Here is an 18,670-nt window from a genome sequence, read left to right on the forward strand (position 1 = left end):
TGGACACCTCTGACCTCTGCATGCGTGGCTCCTCATCTGTGAGGAGATGGCCCGCCAGACAGGGCTGACCGGGCTGAACACTAGGGCCCTAAGGGTAGGACTGCGCTCACCGCATGGCTGCAGAGATAGGCTGCGGGTGTTGGAAGCCAGGTTCAGACCACAAATAACCCGAACATGGTTTTCTTCAGGGAAAACATTTGTCCAAACACCCCAAGCAAGTCCCCCCAGAGTTTGAAAAGGCCCCATTACTTGGCACTATGGTTTCACTCCAAGGCTCTTGGGTGACCATGAGGTCAGATGAGCACGGAGATAAATCGGGAAAGAGCCAGCGGACAGCCGCGGGCCACGGGCACGCGGGCAGATGGACTGCCTGTTGCGGCTCTGGCTCGTCTCCTGTCCTGGAAGCACCTGTGGGCACGCCCGCCAAGGCTCCCATCGTCTCCCATAGCCGCGGAGAAACACGCTGTGGCCTGGGCTGGAACTGAGATGAGTCAGTCCGTAATCAGCCTACTCTCTCCTCTTCTTGCTGACCACACAGCAGCAGGGCAAGGAAAGCAAAACAAACAGCTTGGTGGCAAGCAGAGCCAGAAGTCCAGTACAGGGATCGGCCACAGACGTGCTGGTGAGACCCTTCAAGGTGACGGAGCGGCCGCTGGAGTGGGCCACGGTTAGGGCTTCTAGTGTCAGTGACCCGCATTCTCATAACTAGTGGAGTTACATGGCATCTGTCTCAAATAAAGCCAATTTTAAACATGTACAAATGTCTTAGTGACAAAAGTCGAGACGCATGCAGGGGCCATTGGTGCCGGTATCTCAGAACAGGATACATGAGGCGGCTCCCACAGCACCTTGCAACCACTCATCTTCCTGTCTGTGTGGATCGGCTTCTCCCGTACACAGCTCTCAGGGGAGTCACAGAACACATGGTCCCCTGGGGCAGGCTTCTCCCACAGAGCGGTCGCTGCTAAGGTCCCTCAGGCCTGGGGGAGGCATCAGTCCACCACTCCTTTCTGTATACCGCGTGGGGATGTTTCTCATCCGTTCCTCCACTGACGGACCCTCAGGCTGCTCCCACCGCAGCCACTGTGAGGAGAGCTGCCACGTACATGGGATGACTGTGGGTGTGCCAGATTCTGGAGGCCACGCACTACAGCACAGTCACGTCCATAACTGGGGCTGGGCTGTGGGCAAAGCCCAGGATAGATGCTCTCACTGCAGAGAACATGAAGCCTGACCATCCTGTGCTTATACACAAAGACAACACGTCCCAAGACAGTGTGTTCTGGGACAGAGGGGTGGGCAGGAGAGCCACTGCTCCCTGAACGGGCTGTTCCATCGCCTTCTCAACACGGGGCCAGGAACACAGGAGGAGGAGTGGGCACTGGGAGACCGCTGCCAGTTCCCGTGCAAGTGGAACAATGCTGCCAGCTGACAGGCAGGCCCCGTGGGCACACCTTCTTTCCCACTTTCACTCACGTCCAGTAACTGCGTGCACTCTGCATGTGCAGAGCTCCAACACACTCCAACTTCTTCGCCAACGTCTACCCTTGGCACTGAGGAAGTGTGGGGCACATGGGATGGGCCAGGCCAGGAATGAGGCGGCAGAGCGCTCCCCCCAGAAGTCATGTCCTCCTATACCCCAATCCTGATATGAAGCACACAAACCAAGGGCGCAGACAGTTCTATGGGGAGTAAATCAGATCCACAGAAATGCAAAGACAGGGTGTGACAGAAGGCGGGGACAAGGCCTCGAGGCACCCCAGGAGGAGGGTGCTGGGGTGTCCAGAGATAGATGGACAGTGGGCTGGAGAGGGATCCACTCCAGACTGGTCCTGGGGCTGGGCTGCAGAGGCCGGCCCAACTAAGACCCATGTGGGACCCTCTCTTTGTGCAGGTCACACTGTTCGGCAGAAACCTGTGTTTACAGATGGTCTCTGGCTTCACATGTCTAGGACTGCCAACTCCTCTAACCCTCAGATACCCTGTGCAGCGCTGCTGGACTTACTACCCTCTGGCCGGAGTGAACGGGAGCTGGGAGCTAGCCGGCCTGCCCTCACAACCCTCATCTCAATGCCTCGGGCTCTCCCCTCCGCTCGGCACCAGAAATTCAGGCTTAGTGCGTGGCTACTTCTCTTAGCAGTTCTGTTCATCCCGAGTCTCGATGGCTTGGTGGGAGCCCTGGCAAGTGGGGGACTGGGCCCGGCGGGCAAGGCGCCCACGAGAACAGGAGGCTCCAGTGTCGTGATGGTTCTCACGGCCCAGCAGCCGGCGGCCGGCAGTACGAGCTCGCAGCCTGGACACGGACACTGCCTGTCTGCCAGCAGCAGCCACGGTGCAGATGGAACACATTTCTGGACATTGCAGAATGGAGCCAAACCATACACCAGGCCTCCCAGTGGACGCAGCCGGGGAAGACAATGTGGTTTTCTCAGCTTAACGGAAGACCAGGAGGTCAGGGCGGGGAGAGGCCAGCTGGGCCAGTAGCTCAGACATTTCCCTGCAAGGCTGGGAGAGCCCAGAGGGTAGGCTTACTTCTCTAAATTGGGGCTCTCGAAACCCCCAAGCCCTGAACTCATGTGAGCAGGAGGCAGGATGCCCCAAAGCCTAAGACAGAGGTGGTTGCTGCTCCCTGGGAACTCACCCTGCCTGGGGGGCCCCAGATCTCACGGGAGCAATGCCCCTACGACGCAGCAGAACCCACAGATGAGCATCATCCACATGGGGCAGGGCCCCCACCGCACCCCCATCCCCAGCCAGGCTTCTGAGGAGCCTGATGAGGCCCACCCACCAGCTCCATTGTCATGAAGCACCCTTCCAACAAGCAGGCGCAGCTCTATAAACCCATTCACAAGACAAAGCGCGGGAGGCCCGCGGCCACCAGCTGCAAGCGGCACGTTCAGACTCAGAGCCCAGAGAGCTGGCCGGGGTCGTGCACAAGGGCTTGGACACCGGGAGGCTGAGGGAGGTGTGCCAGCCACACAGTAGCTCAGGATGCCTCTGCTCGCTTGTGTGGTGGAGGCTAGGGGTTGGGGGCCTCGCTTCCCCTGTGGCCACACACTCTTGTCAGGGCCTGACTCCAGGCTGGGGGCCTCCCTGCAGGTACCAGTGGGCAGAGCTAATGGCCATGCGGCTCTAACGGCAAGGCACCTCGTCACCCTGGGAGCTGAGCAGCGAATGCTGGCCAGCGACACTGACAGAGACCCAGCTGCCCCTGTCCAAGCCTCAGGTCTCCCATCTGGAGATATTAGCCTCGGTCAGTGGTACTCAAACCTCGGCGAGGCTTCCCCACTCCTAACCAAGCTCCTAAGCCCTGCTTGGACTCAAGGCTCTTGGCACAGAGGCCCCAGGGTGGCTTGCTCTCAGGTGCTCATCAGCAACAACACAGCAGGACCCACGTGGGGAGTCCAAGTTGTAAGAGACATCAGACGACACGTGGTCCCTGGCCCCAGTCTGGGCTCAGTGACTGAGGGGGTTCCGGGGGTACTCTCTGTCCCCCTGCAGCCTCGGTGGGTTTTCCCTGGAGCTCACGCGGCTATGGATGCCATCAGGGACCCCAGTGGGCTGGGTGCTACACGCAATGTCCCCCAAGTGCTACTCGATCTTACACAGGGTCAGCTGCCATGGGTGCAGACACGTAAGGAGGGCTCTGCGTGTCACGTCTCCAGCTGGGGCTGGCCTGGGGACAGCCGCCAGGGAAGCGTCACCAGCCTCCAGGTCCATGCTGAACTCCTGTTTCCTTTATGCAGGTCATCTCCTTTAGGGATCTGGGATCCCCGGGGCTACTTCCTCACGCCCCCAGGGCTCCGGACCATTCTCCCTCCGCGATTCTTACCTGCCCTGTGCCCAGCCCCGTGCCAGGGCACAGGATCAGATGGGGATGACCCTTGCAGGTAACAGCATCCTGACTCTGCCTAATCCCAATGGAGGCTCCAGGCCCAGGCCTGCAAGGCTGTGTGCTCAGGCCTCTGGCTTGCTGATCCACCCTGCAGTGGAGGGCAGTGCCTGGCTGGGGTGAAGCGCACTAAGGGAAAAACTCTGGGGGACTTTCCTTGGGCTACACAGGTTGGGAACACTTTTCCCTGTGTTATGGGTGGGGTTTTAGGTCCTATTTTAAGTTGCAGACGTTGCCTGCCTTCTGGGAGGGACCATCTCGTGAACGGTCAGTGTGTGGAGTCTGCAGGGAAACCGCTGGAGGCCCACAGACCCCGGGAGGCAAGGTACACACCTCACTTTTTCTGTCTGCGAGGCAAAGTTACCTCTCTACGTGGGCCAAGCTGAATTTTTCTGGGTCACGTGGCCAAACCACACTCTGCTTAAAATGCAGTGTGTGTGGTTTCAACGACTTCAGCTGGATTCCTGTCTTCCATCCAGGAGCGACGGTCTGTGCCTGCGTCCCTGTGAGCACAGAGCACAGGCAGGACTGAAGACGGACACGGCGTGTGTGCCTTGCCCAGGTGAGCTGCCGGCCCTCTTGGCTTTCTCTATCTCCCTGCCTCTGGGGGCCCCCACCCCGGGGACTGTGGCCTGAGCGCGGGCTGACAGTGTGGGCTGAGGGTGATTTCACAGCCAAGTGCCATTTCTTTCTGAAAACGAAGGTTTCTTTATGCAATAGCTTGGCTCCAGTGAAAACGAAAATGAGATTTATTTTGCCAGCATTTAAACTTGCAAATGACTGCGCAGAGCGCTCAGGTCCCCTCATAAGGAAAGACACACAGTGGCTCTAATTCTGTGTCCTGAGGACAGAGCTGGGAGAGGCCTGTCAACTGTCCGCACGCACATCTGGGTGCTGACCAGAGCCGCCAGAGGCACACCCTCACACCGGCTCTCCATCCCAGGGTGCAACAGGAGAGGTTACATTCTGGCAGAGGACAGCAAACGTCTTTCAGGAGGCACATCTGGAACATATAGGTTTCATGGGGTATGAAGCTTGGGATGGGGGGCCCCTTTCCAGAACCATGGCGGGGGCGGGGCGGGGCGGGGCACCCAGACCCTGTGGTGTTTCCGCCCAGAGGGAGGAGCCTAGGAAGGAAGGAAAGGCCTGAGTTTTCCAGGCAAGCAGGGCAGCCAGCCTTCTGCACAAGGCATGCTTTGTGTTCAGGGCCACTCAGCATGGCATGGAAGGAAAGGGTCTCTATGACCACCTGACTCCTCTCTGTAAGTGGAAAGGAACCACCCGAGTGCCCTCCACGTGCCACCTGGTCTGACAAAATCTTCCTGAAGGCGCTCAGGAGTGCCATGCTGCGGACACACACCCAGGAGCTCATGCATCTGTCTAATACCACAGGCCTATGGAGTGAGACATGGGGCTGTCCACCTCACAGAGGGGCTGCTTGGGCAGGGCAGCAGTGGAAGCCCATGGAGCACAGCCTTCCAAGACCTCCGGTAACAGGGCTGGGCTCTGCACGTGCCCCTCAGTCAGGGCTCCGAGGAGGGTCAGGGCCGAGGAGGGTGGGGCTGGACAAAACAGCTGGGGACAGCAGGGCAGAGACTGCTGGGGAGGGGTCCGCAGGGCCATGTGGCGGCCAGGTGCTGCGGTCCAGAGCACGATGTGGCATCGCCACAGGGGCTGTGTGCAGGAGGATAGAAACAAAACCAGGGTCTGGCCGCCAACCTGGCCGAGCAGTGTGCCACAGCACAGTGCCATGTAGTCCTGGGACCAGCATGAAGCAGGCCGCAAAAGGCCACGGAACAGCCACACCCTACCGTCCGGTGCAGGTGTGCGCTCTGCCCCTTTACCAAAGATGCCACATCCCCATCAGGCAGGACCACTGAGGACCCTGGTCATGGTACAGCCCCTACTTTCTGACAGAGAGCGCCCACTTCCTCAGACCCTCCTCCAAATCACCCACCCAAGCCCAAACCCTAAAGCAGGCCCTGCTGGCGCGATGCTCTGTAGGGTGCATGGTCTCGCTCCCCATGCGAGGGGACAGCCTAGCCTGTCCCCAGAGGTTCTGGAGGTCCAGGGGCCAGGTGTTCTCGAGCTAAGGCACAGAGGGCCCATGAGGACAGGACAGTGGCACCTGGTGGCCAGGGCCAGGCTCCTCGTAAGCGCTCGGTAAGTGTGTGGGGACAGGTGGATGGAGTGTGCGTCTCTAGACCAGGGGTAGGTTTGCTGGAGCGCAGTTCTCTCAGGCTCAGCTCTGCGGGGGAACGGTTGCCCCCAGGGCACTGGGATGTGCTGGCAAACACCTAGGCCCACAGAGCGGCCAGCAGACACAAATGGGCATCCTTAGGCCAGGAGACCCCCATCGTCTCTGCCCTCAGAACCGTCTGAACCAGTGGGAAGCTTCTCATGGTGGTGGTCGGTGGGGAGGTGGGTCTGAAAAGAAGGGCCCTTGAGTACAGACAAGGGGCTCTCACTGTGTCCCTGAACGGCTGCTGAGAGGCCACAGGGACATCAGGGAGTGTGGTGTGTGTCAGAGGAAGATCCCATGAGCACACAGAGGTCCAGAGCTCAGCCTTCACACAGGTAAGCCTCTCACAGTGGGCTCCGGCCTCTGACTTAACACAGGGACACAAGATGTGTCCACGAAAGCGCAGGGATGGCGAGGCAGTCCCTGTCCAGGCAGGGACGTCCACTGTGTGAGGAACGGACTGCCCAGCACTGGGTCAGACAGGGAGCAGCTATGTCTCCCGGAGGCACATGTGTGCATGTAAGTGTGTCCAGGAAAGACAGAGGTGGTCTCAGAAGACACAAAAGGAGCAAAGTGGAAACCTTTTCATCTTCACACTTCCGTGAAGTTATTTTCCCCAAAACCCATAGAACACATTCAGAACGGCTCAGGTATTCGCACCTTAGGATCACCAGGAAGGAGAGGAGGGAGACACCTGGTACCAGGTCCCCACAAACGCAGTATGGGTAAGCGGGGCCACACAGCTGGTCACACTCCCTTCCCAGCCCCCAGGTGGGGTCTGGAGGTGGGAGCCTGTGGAAGGTTCCCACATGCCATCTGGCCTGAGTCTTGGGTGGTACCCTATGCCCAGTGTCCACGAAAGCTCGTGCTCCCCACACCGCAGCACCGTAAAGCTGGCCAGGCTGGACAGCACAGGGCTTGGCCATGTATGGGCTGAACGGTGACTCATCAGGCCCACGGCTGCCTGTCGGCCAGGAGCACAGAAGACTGGGATGGAATGGAAACATTTACGCAGCCGAGACCAGAAGGCGCTAAAAAAGCCAAGTCCTGCCAGAGGGAGCGAGAGCGGGAAGAGCTGGCCAGGAGGGAATGGGGTTGGTGCCTTGGGACGGAGTAGGAAGGAATCCTCCCAAGGGGCAGGGACAAGAGGCAGTCTCCCTTCCCTGCGCTCCGTGCTGTAACTCACTAGACGAACACGCAGCAGGGAGCGCGCCCACCACGCTCTCACGCACCTGCGGCGTCAGGAACCGGTGGCGGAGAGACAGCCATGGCCGGTGCTCGCGAGGGACAGGAGTCCTGCTGACAGCTGCCCAGAGGTTCACATCTGAGACCAATGGGGCCATGGAGAGCCCCAGGCAGAGGGTCGTGCCGGCCAGGCTGAGGACACAGCAGTCACCCAGCAGAATCCCGTCCTCAAAGGCTTACGCTCTTTCCATATAGAAAGAGTTTGCAAGCTTTTCTGGGATCACATGTGAAATGAGCCCAGAACTGGAAAGCACCCAGCAAAAAAGGACATCAAAACTTCAGAGACTCCGTAAGCATCTGCAGTGGGGAGGTCCTAGCAACTAGAGTTGTTGCTCGTACACGGGGATGACAAGAAGGGCCATGTGGATGCAGGGAAAACACTGAACCACCCTGCTGTTCAGTGCCTGAGCAGAGCTCCTAGGGACATAAATGTGGGCCTGTACCACAGAACGTGTGAGGAGGGGCTGCTGGGAGAGGGCCCAGCGGAGCAAAGGCTGGATGGCCACCTAGGGCCCAGGGGGGCCAAGGGTACACAAACCCTTAGGAAGCCGCCCCACATGCCCCTCCCACTCTGAAAGCCTATTTAAGGAGCTACAGCCACGAGCTGCTGTAAAGAACACAAAATTCTCAAGGCTCTGGCCACGGAGAGCTCCCAGGGGACCCTAGAGCTGGACCCTGGCAGCCCTTTCGTGTGACTCAGAAGAGGGCCCCCAAAGCCCTGGTTCTTGGCCTGAAACTGGCACCAGAACAAGGTAGAGTTGTGCCTCAGAGGGTCAGGCTGGCTTCTAGGGGAGTTCGGAGTCTCAGCTAAGACCCATGCTGGAAAGCATAGGCTCTCGCAGGGGACACCAAACATCACAGCCTCTCAGGCGAACACTGGCAGCCTCGCAAGACTGACTCACACTTGCAGACACGAGCCCAGCACCCATCAGCAGCTGCACGGACCGAGACGGTGCAGCACACACGCACACAGTGGGACAGCACCTGGCTGGGAGGGAGGACACACTGCCCTTCACGGCAGCACACACGGGCCCACAGCACACCACGCTCCGCGAGGCAGAGAGGACGAGTACCGTAGGTCACCACAGCCGCGCAGTCGAAAGAAGTTAAAGCTATTTAAAAAGCAGACCAGGGCACCTGGGGGGCACAATCAGCTCCGACCCTTGGTTTCGGCTCAGGTCATGATCTCAGGGTCGTGAGACTGAGCCCCGTGTCGGGCTCCACGCTCAGTGGGGAGTCTGCTGGAGATTCTCTCTCCCTCTCCCTCTGCCCCGCCCACGCTCGCATGTGCCTTCTCTCTCTGTCAAATCAATCCATCAATCTTACAAAAACAAGAACAACCCAGTGAAAGGATGGGAAGGGGGTCTGGCGAGGGCACAGACAGGAAACAGGAAGGGAGTGACCCAGGGCCCTACTGCGCTGCTGATGAGCTCGGGCTGATCAGCAACACGTCACTGTATCAGAGCCACACGCCGCACACCATATTATAACGTGAACCATGTCAAATTTACCAAATAAAATTCTTAAGAAAGCAAGACCTAGCAATCCTGCTCCTAAGTATTTACCCAAGAAAAAAGTTTTCTGCTCACCTGCAAGGAGCCATATGCTTGTATATAAAAACGTATACACAAATATTTCAAGGGCTGGTTTGTAAGCACCCACACCTGGAAATGGCCCCCACGTCAGCGGAATGGCAGACGCGCGGCTGGGACGTGGCTCAGCGACAGCAAAGAGTAAGCTCTGCCCATGCATCATCAGGGAGCCTCCGATGCCGGCCGCCCAGTGGGAACATGCCAGACACAGAAGGCACCCAGAGTCCGCTCCTGTGATGTCCTGGCAGTGTCTGAATGGGAGGGACAACAGTGCGGGGGTTGCCTGGGGTGTGGCACAGGGACGGGCTGAGCACCAAGAAATGGCACAGAGGAATCTAGGGGGTGATGGACCCGTCTGTCTACTGTGCATGGTGGCATTTACGTGACCAGATGCATCCGTGGTATACACCAAAAAGGGTAAGTTTTGTCGCATGTAAATTTTAAAAGTATACAGGTTCTTGGGCCAAACCATCAGGTTCTGATCTTGACGCCATTGTTACCTACTGGCTCACTGAACGAGTGACCCCATTGTTCTGTGACATGCTCACCTGCACCACAACATGGGATTTCAATTGTCCCTACCTCCTGTGGAGAACTACGGTTTAAGGAAATCACCCCATGTTAAGTGCTTCCCACAATGTGCAGCAGTGGTGAACACTCGGCTTTACTGAAGGCCCTGATTCCCACAAGCCCTGCCCCCCATTGCTCTCCTCCAGGGGTGAGCCTCCAGGGCTGGGGCAGGAGGCATAGGACTGTCAAGGCCAAAGAGAAGCCACAAACAGAGAAGAGACACAAAAGAGTCAGGGATGTGGGTGGGGGATTCACCGGAAGAGCCGTCATCAAGGACAATTTCATGAGAAGATATCTTCCACGTTTTATTATCTTTCTGAATAAAACCTACAAGTGGTGGTGAGGGGAAGGCTGGCGGTCACCCAGCCTGGCAAAGGCTCAGGCCCGAGACAGAGTGGGTGGGGTGGGTGAGGCTACTGCACAGCCGGTGCGCTGGGAGAAGCTCTCTGCTCCTTGGGCCCAGAAAGGGGCAAAGCTGAGAGCCTGCTGACTTTCCCAGGCTGGCTGCCGCAAGGCCAGGGATTCGGAAGCGCATCGGGTCTCACCTGCTGGGATGCCTTCCCCTGGGTCCCAATCCTGAAGGGATAAAAAGGTGCTAGAATTCCACCCTTTGACCACACCCTGGGGCAAAAGAATCACACGCTTGTGTTAAATACAGGAGAGGAAGCATGGCACCCAGTGGCAGGGAGCAGCACCCCACTTTTTGTGCTGTTGGCACACTGGGGGCCAGTGTGCCCCACCCATCCTTGGCAACTTCCTTTCCTTGAATGAGCCCAGAGTGCAGACCGAGGAGCTGGGACCAAGAACTTGGGTCAACAGGCGCTGTGAGCAGTGTTGACGGCAGCACACCCACTCCTGGCTGTGGGCCCACAGGTGCACGACCTCTCACCAGACAACTCACACAGCAGACGGAAGGGAGCATGAGGTTGGAGCTCACCCCACTCCAAAGAAGGCCCCTTGCCTCTCGAGAAAGGCAAGAAGCAGTTAACAAGCTGATGAGTCCAGGACCTTCTCTCACGGCCAGATTTGGGGACGTACACCCTCTGTCCACCTGGCTGACCCAGAACCTGGCTAGACCCTCTGACCCAGAACCTGGCTACCAAATCAGGTAATGGAGCTGACTGCCACAAGCTGGGGGCCTCTGACAATGAGTGCCCCGAAACCACCAGCAGAGAGAGTACGGTTGGCCCCAGGAAGTGCCCAGGACACTGGCCAGATGCAGAGATCAGACGCCGGCCCAGCCTAATGCTGTTTCCTGACCTGTGGTCAATGTTCACAAGATCTTCTTTCCAATTTGCCGTAATTAAAGATTAACATTCCAAATCACTTCCTCTCTGTCGGGTCACTATTCTTAATTTTGAAGGCATTCTGCGTCCTGGCAATCACTCATCACCTTCAGCAGTAGCAGATGGAAAACAGTGCAATTCCCTGTGTTTCTCAGACAATGCCAGCCAGACACGGACATGGAGAAATGTGTGCATTCAAGTCACCTCCGCAGGCCTGTGGGACGAACAACCGCTGATGTGCCAGAGAAGGCAAGCACATGCTAGCCACCTCCACATGGTGTGCCCCAGGGCTGTCAAACCAGGACAATGCATCTGGGCACTGGGCACGTCCAGGAAGGAGGGACGCCCATGACATGTCTGCATACGCAAGGGGCCACCTGTCAGACCTCCTATGTGTGTAACAGGTGCTTTCAGATGCAAAGTCTGCTACTGAGATGGCTCTGGTGGTGGGTAGCCAGGAAGAGAGGCCATGCGCTTGTGCTCTCTCCTTCAGAAGTCCGTGCTGGCAGCATGTGACCACACTGTGTGACTCTGTCAGCCAGACCCCAGGCTGCCCCCCCGGGGAGAACATGAAAGCAGGCTGTGGGGCCAGGCCTACGCGTGAGCATTCCACGAACATCAACTCTCCCATTTTACCCCCTCAACCTCCTTTGAACAAGCAGCTACGCGATCTCCTGACCTCACGGGCTCTTTGGTTAAAACTGAAGGGGAGGATGTGTGTATACAGAAACCAAACAATTTCAGTGACAAAAGACCAGCCAGGAAGGATGTGAGTCTGTACACATTGCGATTTAAAGCCCCAAGTCAGGACTTTACAGCTTGGTTCATACCAACAGGTCCTGGTTCAAAGAGCAGGAAGGGCTGTGATCCTCAGGGCCAGCGTTCACACACACCCCCTTTCCGTCTCCACAGTCAACACGACAGAGTGCAGGTCTCTGGATCCAGAAGCTGGACAGTCACATGCACACGTGTCGCAGAATGCAGATTCCGGCCGTACCCCGGCCTGACGCTGAGGCCCTGAGTGAGCACGATGCCCAGGAGGAGTTCTAAATCTGGGTCCTGGAACTCCGCTCCCCTGCAGTCCTTCAGGAGATTGGGGCCCCTGGTGCACAAGCTTTAGCAGTGGGACTAAGACGTGACCTCATTCCAAGAAGCTGTCTCTCTTAAGAGCAGAAAGCTTCGTTCCGATGTGTGGGGAGAAGTGGACGGGCACCCAGGCCCCTGCTCCAGAACCCCCACAGGGAAGCTGGCAGTCACACCAATCCCTGTTCCCACCCTCCTCGGGGGAGGCCCTCCTCCAGGCAGGCCCCCTGCCCCCGCCCTTCTCGTGACCCCAGGGTGATGGCCGGTAAATAGCATGGTATGCTTCCATTACAGCTCGGACGCAGCCGGGATGAGCTTGCACAACATGTCGTGGGTCCAGTACCCGAGTCGCGTGTCCACAGCAGTCGAGGATGTCATCGCCGCACAGAGCATCGTCTCTAGGTGCCTGCAGGTCTACATGGCTCTGGGGGTTCCGGTGAGCTTGGCGGCTGGGCTCTTCAACCTGACCACCTTCATCAAGGGCCGTGCCAGGTGGGGTGGCCTGGACGCATTCCTTTCGGACCTCACGATCACCAACGTGTTGGTGACGCTGCTGTCCCTCACCGCCATCAACCGGCCAGACTACATGGTCGCCACCAACCTGAGTTGTGCCACCCTCTCCTTCCTGGCCAATGTCTGCTACTTCAATGCGCAGTACGTGCAGCTGGCGATGCTCTTTGCGTTCCTGCTACAGGGCTCTGCGCCCTGCCTGCCCGTGGCCACCAAGGCGGCCCAGAGGCCCGTGGAGAGCCTGGCCGTCATCGGGGGCTGTGCCTTCTGCAGCTCCCTGGGACTGGCAGCCCTGCTGGGCACATCTGGGGAGCTGTCCAGAACCACCCTGTGCCAGGTGGACCCGCTGACCGCCTGGCCCGAGTATGAAATCGTCAAGGTCAGCCTGGGCTTCGGGCTGGCCCTTGTCCTGAAGCTGGCGTTCTTCACCCTGATCGTTGTCCAGCTGGCCTGGCGGGCGGCCCTTCCCCAGAGGGATGTGGCCTCCGCTCCCTGCCTTGTGCTTGCCATGGCCCTGACCACGTTTGCCTGCCGCCTCCTCTACAACATTGCACTCCTGCAGCGGGCCCGGCTGAAGCTGCAGAGGGACATTGGCTCCCCCAGGGATGAGCTGCTCATGAACCTGGCAGAGCTGGTCCTGTTTGGGGAGAGCTGCATGAATTCCCTGGCCATCCTCTTCCTCCACAGGCCTTGCAGGCTGGCACTGCTGAACCTTCCAGAGCGCATCACCCAACGGTGCAGGAAGGCAGATCCCAGTGACAGCTTCTCCTTAAAGAGGGTCAGCGGTTAAGGCAGGGCTTCGTCTGCAGTGGACGAGCAAGCCGGACAAGTGAGAGGGTCTTCCTGGCAGGGAGGGGACAGGACCATCTGTTGAAACTCCAGTCTGCATGGTGAGCACCAATGGGGGGACAGGATCATCTGGAAGGCATGGCAAACCAGCTGCCTGGCATGTGGCTCACACCCTAGATCAAGGCTTGCAGCTAAAGGAAACCCTGCAAATCAAGGGCTCTGCGACTGTGGGGGCCAAAGCTGTCCAGACACAGGGCTGACCGGATGGAGACGTCCTACATGCTGGTGGGCAGTTCCGTGAGCCTGAGTTGGCATCCTTCTCTGCCCCTTCCCAGCCAGACAACAGAATCTTGAAAATAAACACATTGTTCAAATAACTTTGGGGCCATATTATAATCTAGCCCTAAAGGGTCGTTAACTGGTTAACTTTTAACACTGCCAGAGAGTCTGGAACGCAGACATACTGCTAAGTGCAAAGGAGCTCGGTTTTATCTCTGTAAGTGTACCATCCTCACTGGAGGTCTGAGAGTATCACCCACAGGCTGATCAAGTGTCACACGGTGCTCCTGGCTCCCAGCCAGGTAATCAGGTGTCACATGGCGCTCCCGGCTCCCTGCGACCTGGCAGGTGGTTGGTGCCCACCATAAGGTACCAAACATAAAATACGAAGTTCAGTAGTTAATCTTAATGCAGATTCACACTTAACAATTCTTGCTAGATTTACATTAAGATTTTCTTGGTCGAACAGAGAAAGGAGGCGTGGAAGGGAAAGGGGTCTCTGGTGTGGGAATCTATACCTTTGACAGGTTTGGTTTTTTATGAAAACCTCGAGAGTAGTTTTAGGGTCACAATAAAATTAAAAGGAATGAAGAGGTTCCCTCCATGCCCTGCCCCCACCCTGACGTCCCCCTGATGGAGTGCCTGTCACAAGTCATGGATCTCCACTGACACATCGCTGTGGAGTGCCTGTCACAAGTCATGGATCTCCACTGACACATCACTGTCATGCCAAGTCCATAGTTCACGTCTGGGCTCACTCCTGGTGCTGGACATTCCATGGTTCCGACGGGTTTATGCGGACACACAGCCTTCGTTATGGCATCACAGAGGACCCACTGCCTGAAAAGCCCCCATGCTCTGCCCCTTCATCCCTGTCCCTGGTCCCGGGCCCCTACCCATCTTTACTGTCCCCGCAGTCCTGCTTTTTCCAGAACACCCTGCAGCTGGCATCCCACAGTCCGGAGCCAGCTCACACTGACTTCTGTCACTTGGGAACATGCACGTCAAGTTCCTCCATGTCTTGGTAGCTGGTTTCTTTTTAGGGCTAACACTCTGTTGTCTGGATAGCTTCTATTTTAATGACTATTTTATGTTATTCGCAAACTACAGGACAAAAACTTGCCTCTTTGATGTTGATACATTTGCATTATTTCTTTGGAAAATAAAGAATTTGGATTACATTGTTAAGTTGCTTCTGTAAAACCATTAAAATACTAAATGCTTTAAAACCCCGCTCCCTTCTGTTTCTGCTCCTGTGTGCTCACACACTCCAGGAGCCTTGGCCCTGGACCCCAGGCAGGCGCGAGGCCCGCAGGGGCTGGCAGGGTGCACAAAAGACGGAGCTGGGAGCATCTGGAAGTCAGTGCGCTCCCTTCCGCCGGGAGGGTCAAGCAGGACAAATGGCATCAGGATGGACATGTCAAGGCTGCTCCTTCACACAGGATAGAGTAATTCTTACTAGATGCTGGATGTCATGCATTTCCCTTGTTGGGTGTTAAATTTTACTCTCATTTTTTAAAAAAGATTTTATTTATTTGAGAGAGAGAGCAAGCAAAAGAGAGAGAGAGAAAGAACACGAGTGGTGAGGAGCGGCAGAGGGAGAGGGAGAAGCAGGCTCCCTGACACGGGCCTCGATCCCTGGACCTTAGGATCATGACTGGAGCCGAAGGCGTAGACGCTTCATCGACTGAGCCCCCCAGGTGCCCCTGCTCTCTTCTCTTGAAGAGTACTGACATTTACTCCAGCAGGCATGTTGTTCCCTGCGGACCTGTGGGATTCTCTGGAGAGTTGTGTTTAAGCTTTGTTAGTCAGGGTCTGGTGTGTCCCATTCTGGGGTCTCTCCTCGTTGTCACAAATGCTCAGAAATATCTCTGGTCTGACCAGGTGGAAGAGAACGTGGCCCAGGCCTATGCAAACTCTGGGAGTTGTTCGGCTTGGAGCTGGCCTGTAGTTGTTCTCAGTCCGGCCCTGACTGTCCCCACCAGGCACGTACAGGTTCAGCTCTCTGCACCTCAGGAGCTCTTTTTTGACATGGCTCCCTGTCTCCAGCCCCATCTCCTGCCATTCCAGCTCCTCTGGCCTCCCAGAAACCTAATCCCGTCCCCTCAATGTGGTCTGGTCACCCGAGCTGCTCAGATCCCTTCCTGCCCCCGGACAAGGGGGCTCACTGTGCCTCCTTCCTTCTCTCTGAGACCAAGCGCCTGCACTGCCCACTGCCCCAGTGTCTGGAAACAGCTCTGTCCTCTATCTTATCCAGCTTTTAATGGTTTATGGCAAGTTCCCCGACATTACTCATTTACGGCCAGAAGTGGAAGGATCTAAATTAATGTATAAATATACAATAATAGAAGCCAACAGCCTGCTAGTTTTAGAACAGAAGGAGGGGTTAGGCTCACATGTGCTCAGGCTCCTCTAAGAAATGGCCGACTCACACTGGGACAGCAAACACGTAAGCCAAGCCCGGAGAATCTGATCCCACTGAGTTTCTCAGTATTTTGGCTAAAGGAATAGTTTTAGAACTCAACCACAGGAATGTAAAACGGTTCTCAAACTTTTTCTTTTGAGCCACAGGATCCTTTCTTTAAACAAATCCTATGAGGAAGCCCAGTGTCTGAGACACTAAAAGGTACCGCGGCGATGGGAGAGGAGGTGGGGAAACCTGAGCCTAGAGCACCAAGGTGCCCCCGGCCCCCACCACTAGCCCTGCGTGGGTCTCATCTGTTCACCCCTTGCCCTGGGTCAGACAGGACACACTGTGAACAGGAGCTCCTCAAGGACCAAGCCAAGAGAAAGGTCAAGAGCCACAGAGGAGAAAACACACAGAACTGGTTTTCCACTGTGGGGGGTTGCTTTAACTCAGAAGGTGCCCATGAAACTTCGATTTGAAAAAGATGGCTCAGAATGAAGAGGGTGGAGGGTGAGGGGCAGCCACTTCCTGAGGCTCCCGGCCTCTCCCTGAGGACCCGGACCACCAGCCTGGCATTCTAGAACATGCCACCCACAAACAGCCCCCCTTGGGGCAGAGCCTGGTAGGCACCATCTAACTGAGCTTCTGTGGGCCACACACACGGCATTCTGGGTGCCACTGGCACACCGCTCTCAGAAAATTAGAGGAAATGTCCAGAAAGCTCCAGGCAACAGCTGAGAGGAGCCCAGCTGTCCAAAAAGTCAACATTGGCGAAACCGCGGGGACGGCTTCTTTATGGTGTCATGAAATACCCCCAGGGTGAGTGGGCATGAAGGTGCCTCTGATGCCAGAAAGAAGCTGCACCCTCGACATTCTGTCCCGTAATGGAAGGGGCTGGACAGTGGGTCTGCAGAAGGCAGTTCTAGGGAACAGCTTTGGACAGTGTAGACAGCGGTGGTTTGGCACGCTACGGTATGGACACACAGCTCTGCACACACACGAGATTGCCACTTGGGTCTCACTGACTGGTAGCCCCAGAGAGGACGGGAGGACAGTGCCAATGCATCCACTCCTGCTAACACAGGCTCCAGGCTGAGTCTCCAGAGCACAGCTCATCTTGAAGGAAGTGACTGGTGGTCACTTCTCTGCTCCCTGGGCCAGCTTTCTGGGCCACACACACACACACACACACACTCAGAATCAGGGGCTCTGACACTCAGCCCCGGCCAACGGCTACCCAATGGGGGCCCATAGTACTCCCCCACAGCACATACCTCTGCATGCCAGCCTGCAGCCGATGAAGATGGTGCAGGACGTCCATCCACACACTTCCCCAAGGTGAGCCCGTCCCCGTCCCCTCTCTGGGCCCTGGCCTCTGTTTTTATAGCAAGTGGTGCTGGCCTGAATGCTTGGGGGCATGTGAGCACAAAGCCCACAAAAGCCCCCAAGGGCTTTGTAAGGGTCACAAAGAATGCAGGGGAAGGGCTCTCTGCTTCCCCCCAACTCAGGATAATCAAGAGAAAACACGAGAGGTGGAGTGTGCAGGGCGGCCTCTCAAGAGCGGGCACACCCACGGTGCCCATGAGCTTCCCCCCATAAGCACCACACAGGCCATGCTGTGCTTCCCAGTGCCAGCAGACTCTGAAGCGCAGCTGCCACAGCACTTGGGGTCTCAGCCATGAGCCGAATCCTGCCAACAAGCCTACAAACATCAGGACTGAGCTTCTCTCTCCCTAAGATGCACCCAGAGGAAATAGGAGCCCGGCTGCCCGGGACTCCGCTCGCATCTTGCTGACCAGGCCATCCTGGGGAAGGGTGGCACACGCACGTGCTGTGGGCACATGGCCCCGCCCGAGGACAAGGACAGCGCAGGCCAGGTGTCTTGGTGTTCATAGCTCCCTATGGGCATCATGTAGCGCCCCCATTCTACCACCACTCTACCGAGGGCCCTAGGGCAGCTGACTGCAGAGGGAGAAGACGGGAACCTGGGGGTTCCAGGCTTGTTCCCATTGTGGCAAAACGTTTCTCACCATAGGGGTCCCTCTGCAGCCAGGGGGACAATTCTTTGCTACAGAAGAACAGGGGTGGCGGGGATGGGGGACACAGCACCAGGCCTGGAGGAAATGGAAATGAGGGTAAGGGTTCTTTCTGGTGGGGCCCTCACTCAGACAGACCTCCTGGCTTTACCACATGTCTGTTCTTTATGTGCTACCTGTTACCGGACTACATCTGCAAATTTAACTAAATGAACGCCAAGCAGACCAGACTCCCTTTGAAGTTTCCCCATCATCCAATTCTGGGGATGGATAAAAATCTGTAAAGAAGTCCAATTCAGCCCCAAGACAACCTTGTTACAGGGGACTGGCCACATGGGAAGCTCTCAGTGCAATGACGAGGACCGTGGGCCAGAGTCAGCCAGACTGAGGCCTGGGCCAAATGCACCTGAGCTCAGGCTTCTCACCTGCACGGCAGGGACAGGACCAGCCCCCACATGCCAGGGTGCTCAGTGAGGGCTACATGAGCCATGGGTATAATGTGGTCAGCAAACAGAGCCTGGCGTGAGTAAACGCCCACTGGAGGGTAGACTTTAACATCGAAAGGTCTTTCTGCTCTACAGAGACATCTGTAAGATGTTCCCATCCCTGATGCATGCAAACATCAGCTCGGGTTTGGGGACTGAAATCCCTAAGGCAGGGTCCTGTCGTATGAAGGCTGACAGGTTACTAGCCACCCAGGGCCACCAGCTGGCAGCCCTCATGAGCTGATGGCAAGCCT

At 57.0% G+C, this 18,670-nt stretch overlaps 2 protein-coding genes across 2 annotated transcripts in view; one reads left to right on the plus strand and one right to left on the minus strand.

Moving 5' to 3' along the window:
- Positions 1-18,670, minus strand: part of C20H7orf50 (chromosome 20 C7orf50 homolog) — a 124,520-nt gene that overhangs the window by 55,120 nt on the left and 50,730 nt on the right. The gene's annotated exons all lie outside the window — the stretch shown is intronic.
- On the plus strand, positions 4,287-14,153 carry LOC116581477. Its single transcript, XM_032328656.1, has 2 exons — positions 4,287-4,454; positions 12,205-14,153. The coding sequence occupies exon 2, from the start codon at positions 12,221-12,223 to the stop codon at positions 13,208-13,210; it is 990 nt and encodes a 329-aa protein (XP_032184547.1). The 5' UTR covers positions 4,287-4,454; positions 12,205-12,220; the 3' UTR covers positions 13,211-14,153.

The sequence above is a fragment of the Mustela erminea genome, chromosome 20 (assembly GCF_009829155.1).
Source record: "Mustela erminea isolate mMusErm1 chromosome 20, mMusErm1.Pri, whole genome shotgun sequence".
Taxonomy (NCBI): domain Eukaryota; kingdom Metazoa; phylum Chordata; class Mammalia; order Carnivora; family Mustelidae; genus Mustela; species Mustela erminea.

What these genes read in the sequence shown, in the direction of transcription:
- LOC116581477 (XM_032328656.1), top strand. Translation starts at nt 12,221, where the DNA reads ATGAGCTTGCACAACATGTCGTGGGTCCAGTACCCGAGTCGCGTGTCC.